This window comes from Ambystoma mexicanum, chromosome 5p, assembly GCF_040938575.1.
Source record: "Ambystoma mexicanum isolate Mex_15411 chromosome 5p, UKY_AmexF1_1, whole genome shotgun sequence".
Lineage (NCBI taxonomy): Eukaryota > Metazoa > Chordata > Amphibia > Caudata > Ambystomatidae > Ambystoma > Ambystoma mexicanum.
The window spans coordinates 588,860,957-588,884,711 of NC_090930.1; the positions used below are offsets into that span (position 1 = coordinate 588,860,957).

At 43.5% G+C, this 23,755-nt stretch overlaps 1 protein-coding gene across 4 annotated transcripts in view; it reads right to left on the minus strand.

Moving 5' to 3' along the window:
• DIAPH2 (diaphanous related formin 2) overlaps positions 1-23,755 on the minus strand; it is a 5,141,990-nt gene that overhangs the window by 3,471,298 nt on the left and 1,646,937 nt on the right. For all 4 annotated transcript variants that reach the window (XM_069612994.1, XM_069612992.1, XM_069612991.1 and 1 more), the window contains one exon: positions 5,022-5,140. In XM_069612994.1, the coding sequence (XP_069469095.1) occupies positions 5,022-5,140 (119 nt within the window). The remainder of the gene's footprint in view (positions 1-5,021; positions 5,141-23,755) is intronic.

Genomic DNA, 23,755 nt, shown 5'->3' on the forward strand with positions numbered 1-23,755 from the left:
AGTCAGGCAAAGTAGCCCACAATACTCCCATAATTTGGCCTTAAGATAACCGATGTTCAGAACATACATTTTCTACTGAAATGTAGTTCCCAAAGCTGACATATAGAGGCTGGACCTTTTGCCCCTAAAGCCACAAGCGTGGACAACATCACCTGAAGCTCTCCATAAATGTCAACGCTTCATTACGCTTCTAGAAACCTTTTGGTTTATTTCATTTGACTTTTAGGTAGTTCAAAAAATAAGTGCAGACACATACACAGTTTTGCTTCTCGAACACAGGGGATCTGAGGTTGCATTTCTGTCAGCAAGATCCCCATATGTAGTGTGTGATTTGCAAGGCAAATTTTAATGTAAAGGATAACAATTGCAAACATTTGTAGGGTTCATATTTAGTGTGATTAATATTTAAATGTATACATGTGGCATTCATCCCCCGTTCCAGGGACTGGAACAAGGGATAATGGTCAGCTCAAGTTATTGCACAAGACAAAGGGGTAACGGGGTGCTAAAAAGAAGAAAAAAAAAGGTTTTTCCTTCCTACAACAGGACATGTGGCATCTTGTTGTAGGAAGAAAAATCCTTTTCCAAGATGGCCACCATTGAAACGGAAGCGGGGCTCCATACTGAGTCAGTCTTCCCTTTCCATGGCAGCCAGCAGGAGGCTAGGGGAAGGTGTGAGATCGGCTGCGGCATCCAACACCACTGAAAAAAGGTAAGTAGGAGGGCGAGTAGGAGAAAAAATAGAGTAACTGAGGGTAGGGTGAAGATAGAGGCGGGGGAGCCAACTGTCTGGTGGCTTAGAATGCAGGCTTGTACTGGCGGTTCAAGCCAACATTCCTAGCCATCTGATTGGCTGGCTCCCCTCACCCAAGTGCTAATGCATGCTCAAGCATGTCTCCTAAAATGTTTCTCATACAAAAATGATTTCTTTGATATTTGTTATGTTATGTTACTTGACATTTATATAGTGCCTTATGTATCATTGGTATGACCTCAAAGCGCTGGTAGATTGAACGCCCTCAGGAACCACAGTTCAAGTCAAAAGAGAGAGAGTGTTGTATGGTGCGTGGGCGCACCGGATAAGTGTGCAGCTGGTGTGGTTGTTGCATGATAGCTGCTTCTTAGCGGTAGGTGTGGTGCTGAGGAAGTCAGTTGGATGTGTTCAGTCTGGAGGGTGGACACCCAGACTGAGTTCTGGCTGCATTAGGCCTGAGGGTACGCTTAAGCTAGCCGGTATGTGCTCAGCTAGCTGTGTTTTATTAGGATGATGATGTGTTGGTGGGGTCATGTTAGTATGAGAACAGCGAGGCCAAATGTGTCATAGTATAGCTGTGTTCTAGTGGAATGGTGGTGTATAGGAGAGAGTAAGCGTAGTAGTGTGATATGGTGGTTATCAGTAAAGTGCTTGCGCCCAAGCACGAGAGCAGGACAGGGGGCGTCCATAGCTGCATAGGTATATAGAGCGACATGATGGATAGGGTAAACATTTGATAGAGATAGCATGGGGATACAGGTACATAGCATATACATAGCATAAATAGGAGATACAGAAATATACAGATATATATCCACACCATCCACTCTGTCATTTCCACACCCTCCATTGACTCCATCCACCTTTTCATCTGTTCCATCCATTCCATCCACTCCATCCGTTCCATCTGTTCCATCCACTTCATCCGTTCCATCCGTTCCATCCGTTCCATCCGATTCATCCGATTCATCCGATTCATCCGTTCCATCCTTTCCATCTTTTCAATCTTTTCAATGGTGTTTGGAATACCTTCTAATTTCATCTTTACACCAGTGACGCTATTAGGGCACACTCAATGATGTTGGGAGTACCTTCTAAAGTCAACTTTAACACAGTGATGCTATTAGGCACACTTTCTCAATTCAACTTTAACACAGTGACGCTATTAGGCACACTTTCTCAATTCAACTTTAACACAGCAACGCTAATAGGCATACTTTTAAGTTCAACTTTAACGCTATTAGGCACACTCAATGATGTTGGGAATACCTTCTGAATTCAGGTAGAAAATAAAGTGTAATATGTGGGTTCGGTTTGCAGACTCACTTCCCTGTTCGGTCTGCGGATGGGCCTCCGATTGGCACATGAGACGACGCGATGTCTGCGAACATCAGACGCACTCTGTGATCGGTCAATACAAGACATGAGGAGCATCAGATTCTTGGAAACGCCCGCCATGTTGGATTTGCAGAAAGGTGCCAGTGTCCGTGAACATTGTAGTAAAAACATTAAAAAACACAACACTGCTCTTGTCAAACTTATCAAACAATCTGTTGAGGGGTGAGGAGGATGGGATGGGATATGGCCGTAAAAAGCCAAAAAACGGGCGTGTTTCTTCTCCGATGTCTGCAAACATTCCAGGACATTCCTGTGATGTCTGTGAACATTTAAGATGTTTAGAGGCATTTATGCTTATCTTATTTGTGCATTACAGGGTTGGTGAAAAGCAGTTTTTGGATGGCTTATAACTTTGGCGCCACTCAAGGAAACTGCATGAAATTGGGGAATTTCATTCTAGACCTGATTCTGAATGGAATATTTTAAAGGCTTATAAATGTGGTGCCATTTGACGAATCTGAACTAGATTTTAGATCTAGATATAAATGTTTTTGGAAAGTTGGTGGAATTTTGTCAAGAGGGGGCTAAATTAGAGGGGAGGGTCTGAACATGTTTAGATGGCTTATAACTTTGTTGCTGTTTGACGAATGTAGACAACAGTTTTCAGAAAGGTTAGAGACCCAACCTTGAATGTTTGTGCAATGTTTTAATGGATTTTGTCAAGTGGGTGCTAAGTTATGTGATTATTGTATTTACGTATATTTTGACACTTTTGAACAAGAGTACCAACAGCAACCCCATACACGTTTTTCAGCCCTGTATGGGCTGTTGGTACTCTTGTTCAGAGAGGAATTGCCATAGCATTTCGGTGCTGGACTGGCCATGTGGGCGGGACAAAGACTGATATGCAAATGGATATTTCCCATCTGTCAAAGGTACAGTGAGCAAAAAGCAGATGGCTGCAAACTCTCAATGTGGTTAACAACCACTGAACAGGTTATCATGCCTTGTTCTTCCGAGAGAGGGGCGCCTGCTACCTTTGTTGAATTATTTGAAGGAACTTGGGGTTGGTCACCCTAGGTTACCTGGGGGCAACCAGACGTGGACTCCCTGCTCACGGTGCTTAGAGAGGCTCAGCTTCACCTCACTGATGATGCCCAACAAGGCTGAAAAACGTGTATGGGGTTGCTGTTGGTACTCTTGTTCAGAGAGGAATTGCCATAGCATTTTGGTGCCGGACTGCCCATGTGTGTGGGACAAAGACTCTGACAATGGCTGCAAACTCTCAATGTGGTTAACAACCACTGAACAGGTTATCATGCCTTGTTCTTCAAAGAGAGGGGCGCCTGCTACCTTTGTTGTATTGTATGGACTAGTTACAAGTTATGTAATGTAAAAATTGAATACAAGCGCTATCCAACCTGAATTTAGTACCAACTGGGTCTTTGTTGCGGCTCAGAGATTAAAGTACGTGCAAGTCTTGTGTTAATTCCATGCAGGATAGCATGTTGAAAAGAGATAGTGTCCTGAGGACAAGCAAAATGTTTTGTTTTTGCTCATTGAAAATTTGGCCAAACCTGGTTATAGCACATTGAGAATTGTGCCTGCACCTCTGAAGAGCCTCCCTCACCGTATCACGAAATGAGGCCAGATGAAGGTTTGTTTTATAGTGGAAGGTATCTCTTTTGTATAAATGGCATGGCTGAATCCTCGGATCACGAACACATGCTTACTTTGCCCTCCTTGTCGCTGGTTGATGCACAGCCAAACTTGGTGAGATGTTCATAGGTTGTTCACCCCCACTCTCCCAGTAGGGGTGGGCTGGCCTACAGAGACCTGCGAGATTTATTGGTGGACCTCTGAATCATGGGCCTCTTTTGTGTGGTTATTTCCACATTTTCTTATGGGAAAGGGGTGGGGCTTGCTCGAAATGTGCAATATGGGGCCACATTGATAGTTATTTCCAGGGCCTTGTTTGGTTCTCAGCTCACCCCTGCCTCCCAGTGGATGTTTCCACCATTTTAATAGATGGGGTGTCTCACAGTCTGAGGTACACATGCAATGGTTAAGGGTCACATTCTGGTCAGCGTGGCTGCACAATTTTTTTGAACATAGTTGGCACCAGTATGTTGTGTTGTTCTGGACATGTCAGAGAAGCTTCTGCTTGCAGCAGTCAAAAAATTGGCAGACCACGGATTCCCATTGGCAGACCACGGATTCTCCCAATGGGACTGTACATTTGTCCCAGTTATTTAAGTTTTTATATTTGTTAATGGATAACTGACTTTTCATATCCTTTCTAGATTGAGAATTGCATGCCACTAATGTAAACATGCCACACATCTTGCTTATTCTCCCAGGACCAAGGCACCTTTGGGTGAACATTGTGCTGTAAAAAATAAAATTTGAGGGTTTTTGCTAGCTCTACCGGTAGGCCATAGTGTGACCAGAGCAATATGACAGTTTCAACTTCAAATCCTATGCATGGTATTACGCTAAGGTGAGGTATCCCACCCGTGCCCGCTGCACAACACTAAACATGTACTGGTGTGCTGCACCTCTGCTCAAAACAGACATACAAGTTAATGAAGCTATGATCTCACCTGATTTGTCCGGTCAGAGCATTGAATTGTATGTGGGAAAAAGTTACACTTTGTCACTTATTCTTAGCATTACTTTCCTGTAACACTTCTTGGATGCATTAACTTCAAATTGCTATTCGATGACACGTATAACAGAAATTCTTATGAGAGGAAAGTGTTATTGTTGAACTATACAAATCTCCTGCAGGTAGAAATGTCTTACTCTGCATTGACTAAAGAAAATGTCGGCTGAAGCCACACGAACCACTCCATAATGTAATCAAATTACCCATCACAGATGAGAGCAGGGCCATAATTAATGGGCAACATGTTTTAGCAAAGGATATTCCATTTCGGTTCGGATGTCACCGAGGCGGTGCTGTAATTCAATCAAGTCTTCATCTTTGCTTTCATCAAACACTTTCAGTTGAATGTCGAGCTCCTCATTTTCTTTCTCTTTCAGCACCTAATGCAAAACGAATAGTAAATGTGTATTAGGGCAGTGTCGGCGCGCGTTCTCGCCGGGTAACCCAAGACTGTTCTCTTCCATCAATAAATTCAATACAAAGAGCAGCTAAGCCATATATAGTCTAATAGAGGCAAAGATGAAACCATAACTCTGAAAGGTAAATTTCCTGTATATTTTGTTCACCCTACTCTTAAGATAAAACTCTTGTTGTCTCATGCAATCTCTCTCCAACCAATTCGTGAGAGCACTTTCACTGAGACAGCTCTGCTAGAAAAGTTGGAATCTTGTGTCAGAGGCTAGAGTCAGTGATCGTGTAAAATGTAGGTTCATGATAGGGGGTAGATATGATGTATGATATGATAGATTATTTATAACCCGCTTAATACCCAGAGGTTTCTAAGCGCTGACCCAGCGATCGAACCTGTGTTGCTCTGTCGTCTTGCTTCCAAGGCGAGCACGTTGTCGCTGAGCTATCCTCCCGAGACGTATGTCCAGCAATACATCTAGATTCATTATTTTAGTCCCAGTAGGTCTCACAGGCTAATTTGCATTATTAATGAATTTGCATAATCCCCCACTTACATCGGTGCCGCTCCGAAACCTTTCAAAAATAAGGCTGCATGTTGGAAAATATTCCCTTCAGCTCACTCACTTGAAAAGGAGATGCCCTTCCATGGATGATACACAATTATAAAGTAAACACAGCCAAACATACTACTACCCCACACACCAGTGCCTTCAGGCCTCCGTGATTGATTGGGTGTCCACTGTCCTCTAACATGATTCCAAAACCAAACTCTCTTTTAATCGGACTAATTAATAAAATCCTCAAGACCATCCCAATTAGTAATTACACCAGACACTGGCGCACACGTTTTTGGAAGTAAGACAATACTGTAGATATGAAGATTGCAGGGGCGGTTTTACTATTTAACCAATATCCCAACCCATGCATCTAAACTAGTAGCCATTTTACTGAATAATAGTGAGCTAGATGATGCCATTTCCTTAAAATCAGTGACCAACTCGATCTACTTTAAAACGTTTACATGGATTGCCCAAGTCAAACACACAACCATTCAATGGATTTAATCTAAGGGAACATACCTAAACAACTCGCACCTCCAGTTACATGTTTTCTTTCTTAATTATCTATCACCTGGTATTCGCTCCTATTCGTCTTGTGGTCATGGTGTTCTTCATAATGTCCCCCAAGCCAATCTCTGATCGTCTTGCTAGGTGACTTTAATCTTCATCTCAATTCATATGAGGCTATTTTCTTCTTTCTATCAATGTTGAACTCTGTTCACCTTACCAGGGCTGACGCCCCATCCCCCTACATTTGGCTCTAATCCCAACATTATTTCCTCTTCCATTCCTTGGGTCTCGTGTGTGAACTTTGTCTCATCTACAAAGACAGCAGCCATGTTTTTTTTCTTTCCCCTGAACTCTCCCAGCTCTAACATTGCTCCTCACCTTCCATGTCATCTTACTTTCTCTGGCTCTATCCTCCGATCCAAGCATATGTTTGCTTGCCTATTAACATACGTCCACAGTTAGCCCATATAACCTTCCCCGCCCCTTCACTTTAATCAGGCTCCTAATATTCTATAACAAAAAAGATTCAAGCTTGTCGCCATGATCCCTATCTTGACCAAGTGTGGAACTCTCTCCAAGATCCCTCTCCTGCAGTTGTAAACTTTATTGAATATGCAGTTGTTAAGTTTAACACGGCACTGGCTAACCCCTTTGATCTTCCCAATCTGTATCACTCTTTCTCTCCTGCTCACCCACAACCCTGTATGTCCCCAGTCATGCAAGAGGTGAGACATATGAGTTTCAAAATGCACCACTACTGCAATGCCCACTTCTCTCCTCTCCTCTCTGATTACCAGGACTTTCTCCGTGCCCTCAAACACTGCCCCAGTTCCACTCACAAAATGCCCATGGCCATCCAATTCATGCTTGCCCATATGAATCCAATCTACAGCCTCACCCCTTCCCACAAACTACTTTCACAGCTTTATCTCCCTCTAAAGTAACACAAATATGGGACGCTCCATCCACCCTATCTCTCTCCCTCTCACCTCCACCCACCTCCAATGCCCTCCTTTCACCATCATGCTTCCATCCTATGTGCCCTGCATTACTCCTGCCTGCCTTCAGCCACTCCATCCCATATTCATAATTATTCTTTCACCCCCCCCAAACAGTGACAGAGCTTGCAATAATTACCTTCCCTCACCTCTACTTACTCTTCAAAATCTCTATAACATTTGGTATGGGTTAGCCTGACGCCCAGTGTCTAGGGTCATACCCATCTTTGAAAATCATACTGAAGAGAACTCCACCCCTCCCCCCCCCGCCTCCTTCTACAGACCTGTCTCCATTCTGCTTCACTATACAATCCTGGAGCTTACAGCCTTCAAGTAAATTGTCAACAACATACAGACACATGCTCTATGAGACATCTTCCTTCTTGGGTTCCATCGTTGGCATTCCACTAAGACAGCTCTGACTGATGTGTTCTCACTACAACTCAGCCTTCCTCAATCATTCGTTAACTCTCTCTACCACCTTCATTGCTCTCCATCATCCCTCCCTCCAGCAAACTCTTTCTTTCATGGATTCAAGACATCATACTTAAATTGGTGGCCTCATGTCTCCTCTTCAATTGCACCTTCTGCATCTGTGTGCACTCCACTACCAGCTCCTCCACACACCTCATTTAGGAGGTGTAACTGAAGAACCAGTCCTAGTCGCACCCATCTTTACTCTGTATGTTGTCTCCATGGGCAACATTATCCTATATTTCAGCCACTCTTCCACTCCTTTAGGGATGTTACTGAGATCATTATCACCTTCAACTCTGACATGACCATTTGTCTTATTTGACATCTGATATCATAAGGCATTGGGCCTCATTCCAAGGCTGGCACAAAGGGATTACCGGCACCAGTAAGGACACCAGTGCCGGTAATCCCTTTGCACCCTATTCGAGGTCTCTTTGCGGGTCCAAATTGTGGTACTGTTATTAGCACCTTCCCCCTTCCCATTGAGCCCTATGGGGGCTCAAATGGGAATGGGGAATGGTATTTTCAATGGGGACTTACCGGTCGCGCAAAGGTCCGACTAGACCGGTAAGTCCCCATTAAATGAGGGCGGACTCGGGACCGTTATTGGAGGCAGCCATGTTAGCGCCATGGCTGCCTCCAATCTCGGAATGAGGCCCATTGTGTTGCGTGATGTTAAAGTTGCCAAAGACTTAAATCATCTTTCGTGCAGCCTCCAATGCCATTAAACACAAATACAATAATGTCATCATTATCATTGCAACCGGGAGCAACCTTTGAAATATCAGGAAGTTCTACACACACCCCCACTCACCACTTTACCGAAATCCAAACCTCCACCCTGGTACTTGTCAGACTAGACTACTCTATAGCATAGTCATGGGCCTCCCTCTCTACTCTTTGCTTCCTTCAATAAAACCCTCACCATAGTCACATTTACCCTCTGCAGCCTATCTAGAGCCCCCTCCACTATCATGATGTCACTGTGTTGTATTGGATACCTCTCTACTCAGTATTGTACTTTCTTCCCGTTTTAGCATCTTGTGTCCCAGCCTATTCATATGGCATAGCTCCCCACTCCCCAATGAAATGATTCAAACCTCATCTCCTACTCGGGTTCTCACCCTCAACGCTCTCCCTATCCGTTGCGCCCAATGCACTGCCTCACTCTTCTGCTCTTTTATTTAACTGCCCCTTTATCTCACACAGGCTCATCCAACACCAAGGCATTCTAGTCGGTGCATTCATTTAAGATCAAGCTGAATGTCCACTTGCTAGACATAGAAGGTGTATCCTCAACCCACTCTCTCGCCCCTTCCCCTTCTCCGCCTAAAGAGGATGAAGTAACGTACATATCGTATTATGTAGCTGATGGCTCAATGCCCAAATATAAAACGTATGCTTGTATACGGTTCTGTTCTTCTTTTTAACCTTCTACATGTCTCAATAACTTACACTCAACAAAAAAGACAAACTTTCACTAGACACATATTAACTGTAAATGTGTCATGGCACCCAGAAATGGAATTGCCTCTGCAACCTGATTGTTCTTTGTGGGGGGGCTTCTGGCCCATGTGACAACCACACGAGCAAAGTAAATAAAAGCTGTTGCGAATACTTTCTCACAAGAGCTCCCTCTGCAGCAGATTTTCTTTCTCCTCCAGCCCCATTCACACATTCATTTAAGGGCCCCTAATAACCCATCCCCTTCAGAATGCCCACAACCTGCTTTTAGGGGGGAATAGATCTGGAAAATAAAAACATTACGTAGACTTTTATAGGTATTTGTTAATACACTTAAAAATGCCGTGTGAGGATTTGCCAACAACATCATATCATCCATCCACATATATTCTCGACGCATGTGTCTTGACTATTAGTTACTCAATATTGCCTTTTTTGCACACGTACATCCCAACCTTCTTTCCTTTTGTTCTTGTTCCTCAAGTAAAACATAACAAAGGCATCTTTATTGAAGGCCAGATCCACTTGACTTTAAATGTATGTGGTTGTCGGGATTGTATACATGTTTTGCTGTAATGTCAAAACAATCAGAATTTTTACATGTCTTTTGAACAAAAAACTAATAAATGCAAGTCACTCTCAGATCTTAAAACATGTTGTTTTCTCCCCACAACCCAGAACTAGTTCATGTGAATGGATGCATTGTCAGAATTGTATTCACTCTGCTTCTCGTGCTCTTATTGTCCTTTCTTTGACATTAGCATACTGCCCTCTCATCTTGTCCCTGATCCAACCCTTTCCTTCTCTCTGTTACCTTCTTACTTTGGTAAAGTCTTTACATTTCAAATTGTCAGCTCTGCTCTTTGATTTCTCACTACCATACTAACCCACCTCTCCACTGCTTTCTGCCTTGTTCCTCTTCCCCTTCCATATGTTGCCTTGCATTGAACACCTGTCTTCATTGCACTCATCACGTGGCTTTCCCCAATGACTGTTACCCCTCTTCTCGAAACCAAGCAATTAAGCTTTGCCTTCCTTTCGAGTGTGTATGTCGTTTTAATCTCTCTTTGCTTACCAGATCATTCTCTGATGCGTTTCAATATGGCACAGGTATTTCCCCGTTGGTAACTATCCTCCTATCTAGCTTCTTCCAACCCTCTGCAAGCTCCATGAAAAATCTGTTTATAATCAGCATTCTAAATATATTGGACAAGCCCGTTCTTTCATCTCTTCAATCTGATTTGCCTTCTGCTACAGAAAATAAACTTAGACTGGTCACAAAATAATGTCTTTCTTCTGCTTTTCAAAGCATACAATGATCTTCTTTCTTTTCAACTTACTTGACTTAATGTCCAGTTTTCAAATCATCAACCAGTCTGTTCTTAGTGATTCCCACTGTGACAGAAAGCCACTTGGTGATGGTTGGATAGCCTGCACTTCATTTGATTAATTTGATTACCGTTAAATAAAATGATGTGGGGGGCAGCGGGGAATGTTCTGCATCTCAAAATGAGTTTTACTAAAATGACCCCTTTTAATAAAGCTCCATGTCAAAAGCATAGTGCTTTCCCAGGCCTTTGCTGTATGAGCCTCCTGACATCTACAGCACGAGCCCTGTAGTGGCAATGGAGCAAGTTCAAGAAGCTCATGCACAGTTCTCATAGCTGCTACAACACACAGTTCAAACAAATAAAGTTGGCTATTTAATCCACTGCACATATAATTACAAAACAAATATGTGTGTGTTCCAGTCAGTCTGGTGGTATGTTCAACTGTTGATATAAGTCATGCCTGGTTGTGGCATGGCAAAGCAAAATCAAGAGGTGAGGTTGGAAGTTTTAGAATTAAGCTGAACCTCTGGCTATTGCTCTGGGCAGCCCTCCAGACCAGTGTTCGTCGTCTGACAAGCCAGTACAGAAAAGGGAAAGCAAATATGCAATTCAAGCTTGGTCCTGATTGTTCAGAGCAATGCCAGAGGTTAAGATTAATTCTAAACCTTCCGGCCGTGTGATGTCATTTGTGATCTCATCAGTATGCTTAGGGGCTGCGCAATGGGGGCATCATAGTTAAGGTGGCGCAGCTTCAGCACTTGCCTGTTTTCAGGGGTTTTGTGATGTTGAATCAACACCTAAACATCACACCAACTAAAGTTAATTCACTTTATTTCAAGGAATTTGTTGCATCAGATTGTTTCACCTTAAAATCATTTCAACTAAAGTTTTTCAATGACTATAAACACACTAATCTCCCATAATAAGAACCAACCCAATTAATGACACAAGATCTAAAGTGTCCTCTTTACAGATAGTGCGGCCAACCACACCTTTACTTCTAGGAAGTCCTGGACAGGCAGATACCCATTTTCCCTCACTGCAATTTAAAAATAACATTAACTGTTCAGTCAATTTGAGCAAAGTAGTGCTGATTTGTGGCATGGGCAAATGGACCCATTTTCCCTCACTGCAATTTAAAAATAACATTAACTGTTCAGTCAATTTGAGCAAAGTAGTGCTGATTTGTGGCATGGGCAAATGATGTGCACAATTCCCCCACGAGTAGCATAGAGAATAACTAATTTTCCATTGTTTGAGATTCCCTGCTACCCACCCTGGCCCCTCCATGCTGCGTCAGGTCATCCGCGTTACCTTCTGACATCTCTCCCTTCCATGCAAGGTAATCTATTTATGTGTGTTTTTCTTTCTATTCCCAACCATATTGTGTTCCAAGTATGGCAGGAATATGCATTCTTGTAACCCTATCTCCAGTCCCACATCCTCATCATGTCTGAGCATCCTCTGTCTGCTGATGGTGAGTCCACCTGCTCTCAGATTCAGATTCAGATTGAACCCAGACTGTGCTTGCCTCAATGCTGGAAGGTCTATCTTACTGTGTTTCTCTGTTGACCGCTCTAGGGAGATCCCATATCGTGTTTCTGCACATATATTCAGAGACCGCAAAACTGCAAAATATGCTACCACTCTAAATAGAGGTTATGATTTCAGTCTTGGGAGGATAGTTCAGCGGCTGGAAGCAAGACAACACGGAGTAACACAGGTTCGATCCCCGGGTTCGCACTTAGAAACCTCTGGGTATTAAGCATGTTATAAATAACATATCATATCATAATCTACGGAAGAGGAAACAAATCCTGGCGCTGTCAGAATGAAAACTGTTAGAATGCAGATTTTGGCAATATTGGCGAATAAGGGCATTCCCTTGCCTCTACTAAGCAATCAAATTGATTTAAAGAGTACATGACATATTTAATATTTGTATATATGGTCTTCTAGAACCACACGTGCTATTTTGTAGTGCTACTATAATTGCCGAAATTCATCATTTTAATGTATGACCCTGTGGATGATTTTCCAGGATTTTAAATTGTGACATGTTGGATGACCACAGATCAAAACACCAAGTACTTACCTCACATGCCTATCTAACATTACAGAGTGTAGCAGCGTATCAAGTACTTACCTCACATGCCTATCTACCATTACAGAGTGTAGCAGCGTATCATCCCTTTAAAGCAAAGCCTTTCGTTTTATGTTAAGGAAGAAATTCCATATATAATAAACGATAGTTCATCTTCAAGCTCTGGCTCATGGGAGGGGTTGGGTATTGGTTTTATTGCTCACAGAAAAACCTTGGAGATTAAAACAAAAAACAGTTGTTGCACACCGAGCTGTGTTTCATTGTTTAACTTATCCCAGGGAATTCATTTTTATAAATACTCAAATGTAATACAATTTCTTCCATGTCGCCTGCCAGTCAACTGTCAAATATTGCATAAAATACAGTTTAAAAAATAATATTGATGCTAGACCATAGCTGCAATTATGCTTCAATTATTTACCGATCATCACTGTAAATTGTAATGCATACATCGGGTTTTCTGCAACTGTGTTGCAAAATCCAACGAGTGACACACTATTCCAATATTCATATGAGTCAATACATGCAAATATCTTCTGTTCAGCATTTAAGCGCCTTCCTCTGAATCTCAATGTACGGAGAAGTGTCACAAATATTTATTTAGCGGCCACGAAGAGTCTATACCGTACATTATTTAGTTACATTTTCAAACAGCTTTCACAATCACAGAACGATATAGGATGTGTTTGCAGTAGAATTATGGATCCCTGAGCTGCGTTGTTGAGCTTTCATTAAAGTCTCTGCATGATACGCATTTCTATTTGGAAAATGAATCTGGTCTTTGACTCAATAACTGCAGAATATTCAAATTTTGGCCGATTGCTCTTTTCTTTCATAAAGGAACATTTTGTCTGATGCTTGTGTAGGTTAGACCTTTGCAACATTGTTTGTGGAAATGTCAACTTCCAATGTGTGCTTAAAAAAAACTGCTGTAACTTTTTAAAATCTTTATACTACTGTAAGGGTGTGGAAGTATGAGACGGACCAAGAGGTGGAATGGTTTTGGTTATAACCCTTTATTGATCTTTGCAAAAACCTATCTATCCCTAACTCTATGAGGGGTGTCCTTGCCTCACCCTAAAACTGAAGAAATGTCAGAATGTTATTATTAATATTCACTGTCCGTGTCCAAGACCCTATTTCTTTCCTTGACACTTAAGCCTAATAATGCTAAATAGAGCAAAGTCTTCCAGCAGCAGAATGACTCCTGTCTCCTGGTATTCAGCACTGTTAAAAGTCCAAGCGAATGTAAACCCTTCTCCTGCCACAGTTCCAAAATAAAAGATCTTCAACCAGAAGTATGCATCCCTTCTTCTGGTACACTCAGACGATTTCTAAAAGAAAGGCACAAGCCAGGGGGAATAACTCCATTGCCATGACAGTCTATTGACCTCTGTATTGTATCAGTTTATACTCTTTTTGCTAAGAGAATGCCCGCCTTCTCCTAGTGTCTATTGCTTGATCAGTGGCCACAGACTTTAGACCAGGGGGAAAGACTCCCTGCCCCTGGTTCTCAGCACAAAACTTGAAATCTTCTTACTTCCTGCCAACTTGACCATTCACTTGGCCTCTTCTCCCAAGTTTTTATAATGTCTGAACGCTTTATATGGGTTTCCTCTGGTCACTGAACAGAGGAAGGTTTTCCCTATACTGTATTGCACTTTCCTTAGGGCCCCTGACCATTATCCAGTGTTCAGTTCATGTGCCACCACTAACAGCATCGTTGGGTAATACACCCGGGAGAGATTATGTGGCATATTACTTCATGTATTGTGGGTTGGCCAGCTGTACTGAATAGAAGTGAAAGGCAGCTTTCAGAGGAACACTATCCTTCCCTCCTATAGGGAATTGTGCAGGGGTGAATAAGCCAGTCGCGACTTAGGGTGGCAGTAACCTGTGGTAGAGCTGCAGAACATTAGTGGCTGTTGTACCATGTGAAAACTCTAAGATAATCCCAAAGAACCTTAATAGCTGGATATGCCCTTTAGAAAATAAACATTTCTGACAAGTGTGTAGTCAGGGTTTGAACCATTGCATTGGAATGTGTGAGGCAACAACTGGTTGGGACTACTCAATCTCTGTCACTTTTGCAATTGCTTCCCAACAACACACATGAAAAACATCTGTGCTATATTTTGCAGTGTCTGACATGTACCGTGTAACAAATCATCATCCTAGCTTTTTAGATGGCTATTGGTAGATAATTTGCCATCGTGTTCCACAATAACATGCGTATTCATTTTTATGAATGCCATTTGTTCAGCATGCAGTACTTTCAAGCTTCTCTTTTGCTTAGGAGAAAATAGGCCCACTGGCACTAAACACTGTCTGTCTGCATACTTGAGGAGGGAGGCATCCTAGCAATTCTAAAGCAACTCGCACAAGTGTTGCTGGCCATTTGGACCGCTTGCTATGCTATAATGGGTTATCATCCGTTCCCTTGGGCACATTGTCCAGTATATAAGCATCCAGCATATGTGTTGCTGCTGATTTTTTGTCGGTTTCTGATGAACCATCTGTATTCAAGAGACAGAGTTACTGCAGAGAGTGTCCCATAGATTCTCATCACCATAGAATATCGAGTCTGCACTTCTCTCAGAACTTTCCACGGGTTTCAATAAAGTACAGCCCAGTGATGCTCCATCATTCATAACCATGTCATGCATGGTTCACTTGGCAAAATGTAGGCTGGTTGGTGTTGCTGTGGCTGTCTGCCTTCTTGTGCCAACTGTTGTGATGCAGAAAAAGACTGTTGCATGTTTACAGTGTTGCTTCCCCGTGATATCTTGCTACAAGACATCATCCCTTGGTACTTGCAATTAGAAAATTGGGCAATTTAACTTTAAAACATGGGTCCACAAAGGAATCCGGGCTGTACTCAATGTTAACTTTAAATCCATTTACTGATAGATCATCATGCAAGGTTGAAAGCAGGTCCCTCACTAGCTGTGCTGCATCTGTATCACCTGAGAAGGTGTAGGTCCTGGCAATGTTGTTAAGCTTCTGATCCAGCAGGTAGATCAGAGGAAGAAGCTCACCCAGGGATTATTTGTGACAACTAGCCCACTTGGTGGCCACCTCAAAAGGTTGTAGCACAGAGCAGACAGGCAGCAGCTCCCACTGACATGTTAAGAATGCTCCATCTAGAGATCTGCTAGGAATATCCATGGTGAAATGGGCATTTTTTTCAGCAGTGGTGCCTACACCACTGGGGTCATAACCGTGTCAAACCATTTCAGTATCACTTTGCAAGAGAAAAAAAATCACAGTGCTGACCAACAGTTCCATCAAGGCACCAGAATCCAGAGTTTCATAAACAATGTGTAGGGCAAGAGATCAAACAGTATTGCCAGATTAGAATCAAGCAGGTGCCGTCTGTCAAGGGACGTGATGTAATATTACTTGGCAAACACAATTGCTTCCTTTCCACTGCCCTGACACAACGGGAGATCATTTCCATGCTCCGCTGAGATGCAGGGGTTAGAGTTTGGTGGGCTTCTCCCATTGCTAAGCACTGGTGCAGCTGAAATATTTCCGTAGTTAATAGTGCAGATTGCTGAAGGTGTGCTACTTGTCTACTGGCATGGTGAGGATTGCACCTTCAGTCTTTAAGCTTCTTGGTGCAGCTGTATATGGGACTGCATAGATGTGGGGCCAGATTGTGTGCCTAGCTTCCCCTGGCACCCTGTGTATCGGCACAGTGTGAATACAGCCAGGTTCAGTTGCTTTTTTATTTTCTGTGAAGTGCTGCCACACTTGATGTTCATAGGGGGCTAACTGAACACAGACTGGACTCACGAGATCCTGATGGTGGTGGTGCTGATGGAGTTCTGAATGTCACATAATGGTATGAAGTGACTACTGATTTGAAATGGGAGTGCTGTTTCGAAACAGGGCAGCATGCATGTGGGGGATGTGTGAGATCCAAACAATAATTCAGCCTCCCCATCTTGGGTGGTGGTATTCTCCTCTACCACCTAACCATCACTGCTTTCCAAAAGCAATGCTTGATCCTGCCTGGGTTCTCATGCACAAATATTGTTTAGAACAGCATCATCAAACTCCTCAACATTACTGGGATGGATTTTCAGCCTCCTTGCAGAGTTCCAGTACTCTGTTCCTTTCTGGTCTTCATTAGATAGGGTTTGTACACCACCTCTGCTCCATTGATACTGTGAGGAAATGAAAGTGGACCTGTTTCTCTCGGTCTTGGTGGATATTTATTATGATGATGAAATACCTGTTAATCGTCCTGTGCTGGTGCATGTATCCCTGAGAGTCTTGTGATTGAGAGAGCAGAAATTGAGTTGGAGATTCCCTCACTTGAGACATGAAATTGTGACCTCCCCAGTGCACACCGCAAGTGATGCTTCAGGACTGAAAGGCAATGATCAGCACATTTAACATTGCCTCATTTGAGTGAGAACATTGTGTTCCAAAGTGTCCAACTGGGTGTCACCCACCCCCTAAATCTTTACTGCTCCCTGCCACAAGCTCTCCTCAGAGATACCCGGCTCCTCCTCCATGGTGTCACCTGATGGCAGTTCTCATGCCCCTCGCACCAAGAGACAGACACTGACTGGTGTGCCATCAAACTCTCTGAATCTCTATTGCTCCCTCCTAGTAAATCAGATGAGTGTTCCCTTCCATCAAACTGCCTCAGGCATTCCCAACTCTTGCATCTCCTCCCTGGTGTGATCTGCTGGCACGCGTCTTGGCCATTATGCTCAAGGGACAGACACTGACTGGTGCATCACCCACCCCCATCAAATATCTGCACATGGCTCTTGTGTGGCTCACCCACTTCAATCAAGCAAAAGTTTCACACATTGCTAGGCAGAGGCATAGCCAGGATTGTCTAGCAAATGGGCCCTGATGTTAATGTAGTTGGGCCCACTGCACTGACAAAAATATCTGTAAATACCCACACAGCGCTGCTGAGTGGGCATTTACAGATTTTGGGTGGGCCTTGCCCGTCAGGCCCTACCCTGCTTACGCCTCTGTTGCTAGGTAAGCAAAACCCTTCTTAAATGTAACTCTTTCGCTGGGCTCCTTCCCTCCCCATAAAGGAAAGGATCTTATTCAAAGCGTTAAGCATCACCCACAAATGCATCCACCTCTCAGCCCCAGCGTACCTATCCCAGAGAATCCACCCTGCCGCCTCCACAAGACCCACCAGGACACCCAATGCCAATATGCTCTCCGTACCCAGGGTAAAAAGAGCTAGAGCAGGTGGCGCCAGCTTCCCCTACCTTGCGGCTTTACACTGGAACACCCTTCCCACCTCTCTGCAAGCTGAACCCTCATTAATTGCTTTCCGCAAAGCCATGAAAACTACCTTGTTCACCTAACCAACCCTCACATGTTTAAACTCTCTTGACTAACATGTATGATGTACTATGGTGTATCATGTATTATGGTGTATGATACTCCTGATCGCTTAACACAGGATCCTCCCTTACTGTAACCCATGGCACAACCTGTACCTGTACCTGTAACTAAGTTCCCTTACAAGTAACAGCGCCACAATGCCCCTGGGCTGCCTGCGCGCTATATAAATGTAATAAATAAATAAACTACTTCAAGTATCTCAACACTTGCCTAAATATCCTAGGCCAGCTTCCAGCAATGACTTCCTGCCTCTCTGAAAGATGCCTGAGAGTGAATGGGCGCTCCAGCCATGCGTCCCCAGTTAAACCATATGGATGAACTTCAGAAAGACTTTTCCTAAGTTTTGTGCAAGTGTCGTCCTTGATGAATCGCCCTAAATGCTGGTGATTCGGGTTCATTTCAGGAAAGTTCATCCAGGTTTATTGCTAAGATTCCTGATGCAGAACAGGTACTGTACAGGAAACATAATGATTACAGATTATGGGAGGACAACTTCAAGTGTGAATTTTGTATCTGTTCTGCAGGTACAAAATAATAAAGCCACTCGTGGACCAAATGGATTTTGAATTAATATTTTGATATGCCATTTTACAAATTACAGGGAGCAGCAAGACTGTTTTTACAGTACTACTTAACCAGCTTTTGCACAGGATGTGCAATAGATGAAAATACCAATGTCCGCCCGGCATCCTTTTTATGTGCTTAATGAAGTCCTCCAAGTTTTTAAAGCTTACATCATGTCTCGATGCTTTTCAGTCCACCTGCCTTTTACAGAAACACGTCTGGTTTGTTAAGGGTACTAGAAACGGATGAACTATTCTGCTCAGATGGTGTCATTATAGAACCCTAAACTGAGTGACATGCTCTCTATATACTCAGTGCTGCATCATTCATGGCTGATCTCCCTCAATAGACTTGTTTGCTTCAAAGCAGACTGCTTCTTTTCTGCAGTGCACTATAGACTTGAGTTATTCTGAAAGAAGTCCTTGATTGTTTACGTTTCTTCCTTTGGGTCATTTTACTTGGTTACGGGGGCCATTTTTTCGTTAACCTTTCAGTGCAGCTTGTTTGCTCGTTCTTAATGGATTAGCAGTATTTTGTGTTTGTTTCTTTATCATATTTATGTTGTGAATGTTTAGCACTATAAAACCACATTAAAACGTTAATCATAGAAATTAATTAATACAGAAAGTGGCTAGTAATTAAGCAATGCTAGGTGTTACATATGGTCTCAGAACACACTGACGCTTAAAGGCAGTTGAAGGGTTTTTATTTGAGAAATTGTAATGGGGCTCGCAAAGGGCTGTTTCTTTCTCTCTCTAGCCTACTGTGGGTGGTTCCCTCCATAGACCAGGCATCCTTCAAACCCAGCAAGATCTCTAGAGATCAGTAATCCCTACTGTCTGAAATTCTGTCTTTCTGGTGTAGATGGCCTAAGGCAAACCGCATTTCTAACCATCTGCCAAATCTGGGTCCTTCAATGTAATGAATTGCCTTCCAGACACTCATACCAAACTTAGTTCTTCCTTTCTACACCCTTTCACATCTCTCCCTGATTCTCTATCATTCCTTTCCTTTCCTACACTACTCCCCTTCTTTCTGCCACTATCGCGTCTCTCCCTCTCTATCACTCTTTCATCTCTCCCTCCTATGCTCTCTTTCTCTATTCCCCTTCGCTTTTTGCTAATTCGTTCCCCTCTTCACATTACTGCAACTCTCCTCCCACACCTTCTCCCACAGTCACCCTTGTTTCACTCTCCCAGTCGCTGTATCATTCACGCCCTAATCTGCTAGTCTCACTTTTACTCCTAGCATGCACACTCATACACAAGTACACATTTCTCTCACCAACCAATACTTCAACTTGTAGATTTATTTCAGGAATCCATCTTCACTCTCCTTCCTTCCTTCGATTAATCTTTTGGACCTACTTCGCCTGCCTTGACCTCTCACAAACAACCCACATCTTTCAGTTTCCTGTACCCTTTCTTATTCTCACTGTATGTCTCTATTAACTAACACCCTCAGCTGGTTACCTGAGCCAACCACTGTCTGTCTTTCCCCCAACAGGGTCGGATTACAGGTAAAGAAAAACATAATGTGGATTAAGCTCTGTCCCTTTGTGTACACAGGTCCAACCGTATTCAGGAATGGAGGCCCGCTATCAACATATGCAAATGTCCCTGTTTGTAATATTCTGAGCTTTGTGATGGCCACTTATGTGGCCTGGTTGCAGATGAACTGAATGCTGGGACTGCCACTTTGTGCTGCAAACTGTTCCACGGTCTTGTTGCAGGTAAGTGAAATTTCTGTGCTAAGTGGAGTGTCAGGTATCTCCTCTCTGCTGTGCAGACCGCACGCTGGCTCCGTTTATGACATACTGCAAGTCTGTCAATGAGAGTGGTGAAAGTGTTACATTGTTGTGAATAATGCTCTGCCAGTAAACCATCTCTTGCTGTCTCTCTCTCTTGGTTGGTTTGCTCGTTCTTTGTTCCCCTGCCCTGTCTTCTGGGGACTGGATGATAAGCAGAAAGACTGGCCAGCATTGTGCAATACAGTAATGGGACAAGAAAGGGTGAAACTTATTTCAGACATGTAGGCACACGAAGCAGGGACAAGAACTGTGGCCCTCACAACTCTAACTAACAGCCTCTGTGGAAGGATTGTTCAAATGTATTCCTCCAGATCAACAACTCTACCCATCACCTTTCAGGTACCGCAAGGATCCATCCTGTCCCATGTAATATTTCATCTTTACACGGAACTGTTTGGAAACCTCCCTGCTCCATACAACATCCACATACATCAATATATGGATAACACGCAGCTCCCTCCAGGGTCGGACTGGGATAAGAAATAGGCCCGGACACTGAAAAAAAAGTGGCCCACCCCTCGCCTCACAAAAGTGGCCCACCCCTCGCCTCAAAAAAAGTGGCCCTCAAGCCATCATCTGTGAATCGTGTCAATTCACGACTTTACAGAAAATGCTACTTATGGAGCGTTCATGAGTTTCCCACATTACATCACAGCTCATAAAATATCGTAACTTTGCATACAAGAATGGATCACGATATGTATCATTAATATCGGTGTGTATAGATCCATATTGTCAAATTACTGTGAATGCAAGCAATCGTCCAAAGCCAAATGATAATATGTTATTGTATAGCACTTACGCTTAAGCTCTTTTTTATAGAACAAATTTGCATACAATATCACCCAACCTGTGTTGGTACTCATTTATCGACCTAAGAAGGATGAAAGGCTGAGATGGACTTGCTGGGATTCACACCTGCAGATCGAACACACATCGCAGTAGTGAGCGCTCAACCCACTGAGCTATCATATCGGATATAGTAAAATGAGCAATTATTATTTGGTGATACTGACAAAGCCTCACACAGTTTTGCAGCTGTTCAAACTGGTATACATTTCTTACATTTTACAGACAGTTCTCTGCTTAGCTTGTATAAAGATGCTTTTTATATTCTGCAAATTTTGTGGTTACACTTTAACTGTACATTGCCATTTTTTTAATCACTCTTTTAGTATATAGAATCTTATGACTGTAATCTGTTTGTTTTCATTTCTGTATATTGCCCTGTATATCATATTTTATGTCAATCTGCCATGTAACCTAAGTGATGCGCTCAGATGCCCGAGGCCAGGTGCGCTTTATAAATAAAATACAAATACAATTATCTCTTTATTATGGTGAATATTGTGACCAATCAAAACAGAAGAGTCCATTATTCGCTTAAAAGGTTTTCTTAATAACTCAATATAAGACATGTTTAACATTTAAAATTGTGGACATTATGTTGTTCACATAATGCTCAATGCCTTTATGCAAATCGTCAGGATTGGGTTCTATTTAGAGATACTGTGTTGCACAACCTGCCCCCTCCTTCCCAAAGCCCCGCCCCTCCTAAGAAGTCGGTTCCCCCAATAAATGTTTTCCATGTTCAGCTGACTGGGTGCACATCAAGGACACCATACATGAAACCTTACTAACTCACAGCACTAGACGTTTTAAACCACGCGTTCGATTACTATTAACCTTATGCAACCCAAACATTTCCAAGTTGCTTCAAATATGTTGAAACAGGCTGCGGTTGTATCAGACTGTAAAACAGAAAACTATTATATATGCATGTTCTCCTTTAGCAACTTAAAAGTTAAATCTATAACTTCCGTTCCGTTAAATTAACCGTGACATGTCCGCTAGGTTTGTCAGTTTGATTTATAGAAATCCATTCAAATGGCACATCAGATTTTAGTCCTTACTTCCAGCGACACGCTGTGAACAAGCAAGGTCCCTTGCACACCTTACTAACATGGGGCTGCCGCGGCATAGCATCAATCACAGTACCTCTTGGCGCCAGTAGAAACCAATTCTCCAAGGACAGCGCAAAAACATTTTCTTTTTCTTTAATCTCCAAAGGTATCCCGAACTCCAGGGAAGCCTCTTCTCGAGTACGCCTCTTACGCCTGTCACTTCTTCTTTACTGTAAGGTTCCATGTGCGTCGCCACGCAAAGAGCGTTAAGAGGGCCCTTCCTCTAACGAAAGGAACTCCTGCTTGCCTGCAGTCGAAGGATCGCCAATGGTGCCGGGCTGTCCTTGGGTTCCAGCAACGGCAGGCTCCAGTGTAATACAAAACACTGGGAGGGATCAGGCCGGGCTGAGGCAGCTCCGCCCAGCATTGCCGCTCCCTCCCAGTGTTTTGTAACACTGACTGCTGCTGGCGCCAGGGTGTCGCGGCCGGGCCGCGGCAGTTGGCCGCCGGCCCGCCGCATTTATCAAAGAAAGGTAACACTTCAGTGTTACCTTTCTCTGCATCTGCGGCGGGCTGGCGGCGGCGGGCGCAGGGCTGCAATTGCAAAGGATCTGTAAGTTGCTTACTTACAGATCCTTTGCAACTTGCATCCATCCGTCCGGCGAGGCTGAGGCCCTGGGGGCTGGTTCCTGAAGTGTGAAGGCTTCACAATGAAGCCCATGCCTGGGCCGAAACCGGCCCACATGGTCTTCAGGAACCGGCCCCCAGGTCTCCAGCCATGATTTTGCATCGGCCACGGGCCGATGGGCCGACGACCCAATCCGACCCTGGCTCCCTCATGATAGCCTCAGTCAAAGACATCCACATGTGCAAGGATTGCCTCTCATTGATCCAGTTATGGATATCCAGTGCTTACCTGAATCTCAGCCCCTCCAAAACTGAATTCCTAGTGTGGACCAACAACACCGAACACCTGGACATCCAGACCTGACTCTCTGATAGGCACCTCAAGGGCTTCACACTGCAGTTGGTTACCTGTGCCAAGACCCTTGGGTTCGACATTAACAAACACTGCTCCTTCAAACAGCACGTAGCAAGGAAGACACACATGCAGAAAATCAAGCAATTCATCCCAGAAAACAACTTTAGATATGCTGTCCGAGCCTTGGTCCTCTCGTACCTGGATGCTGGGAATACCCTTTTGGAAGGCCTTCCAGTGACTACATTGGTGCCCCGAGATGTGTCCTTCATGATGCAGCATGACTCATGAAAGGACTTTAGAAATTCGACTATATCACCCCGTTCCTCACTGAACTGCACTGGCTCCTGCTGCAAGATCGTATCATCTTCCAATCCTACTGCATCTTCTGCAAGGCTTTCATCCTGAAGTCCCCAAGCTACCTCACAGAGAAACTAAGCATCTGTGGAGGCCTACGATCCACCAGATGTAAGGTCATATGCAGAGTTGAAC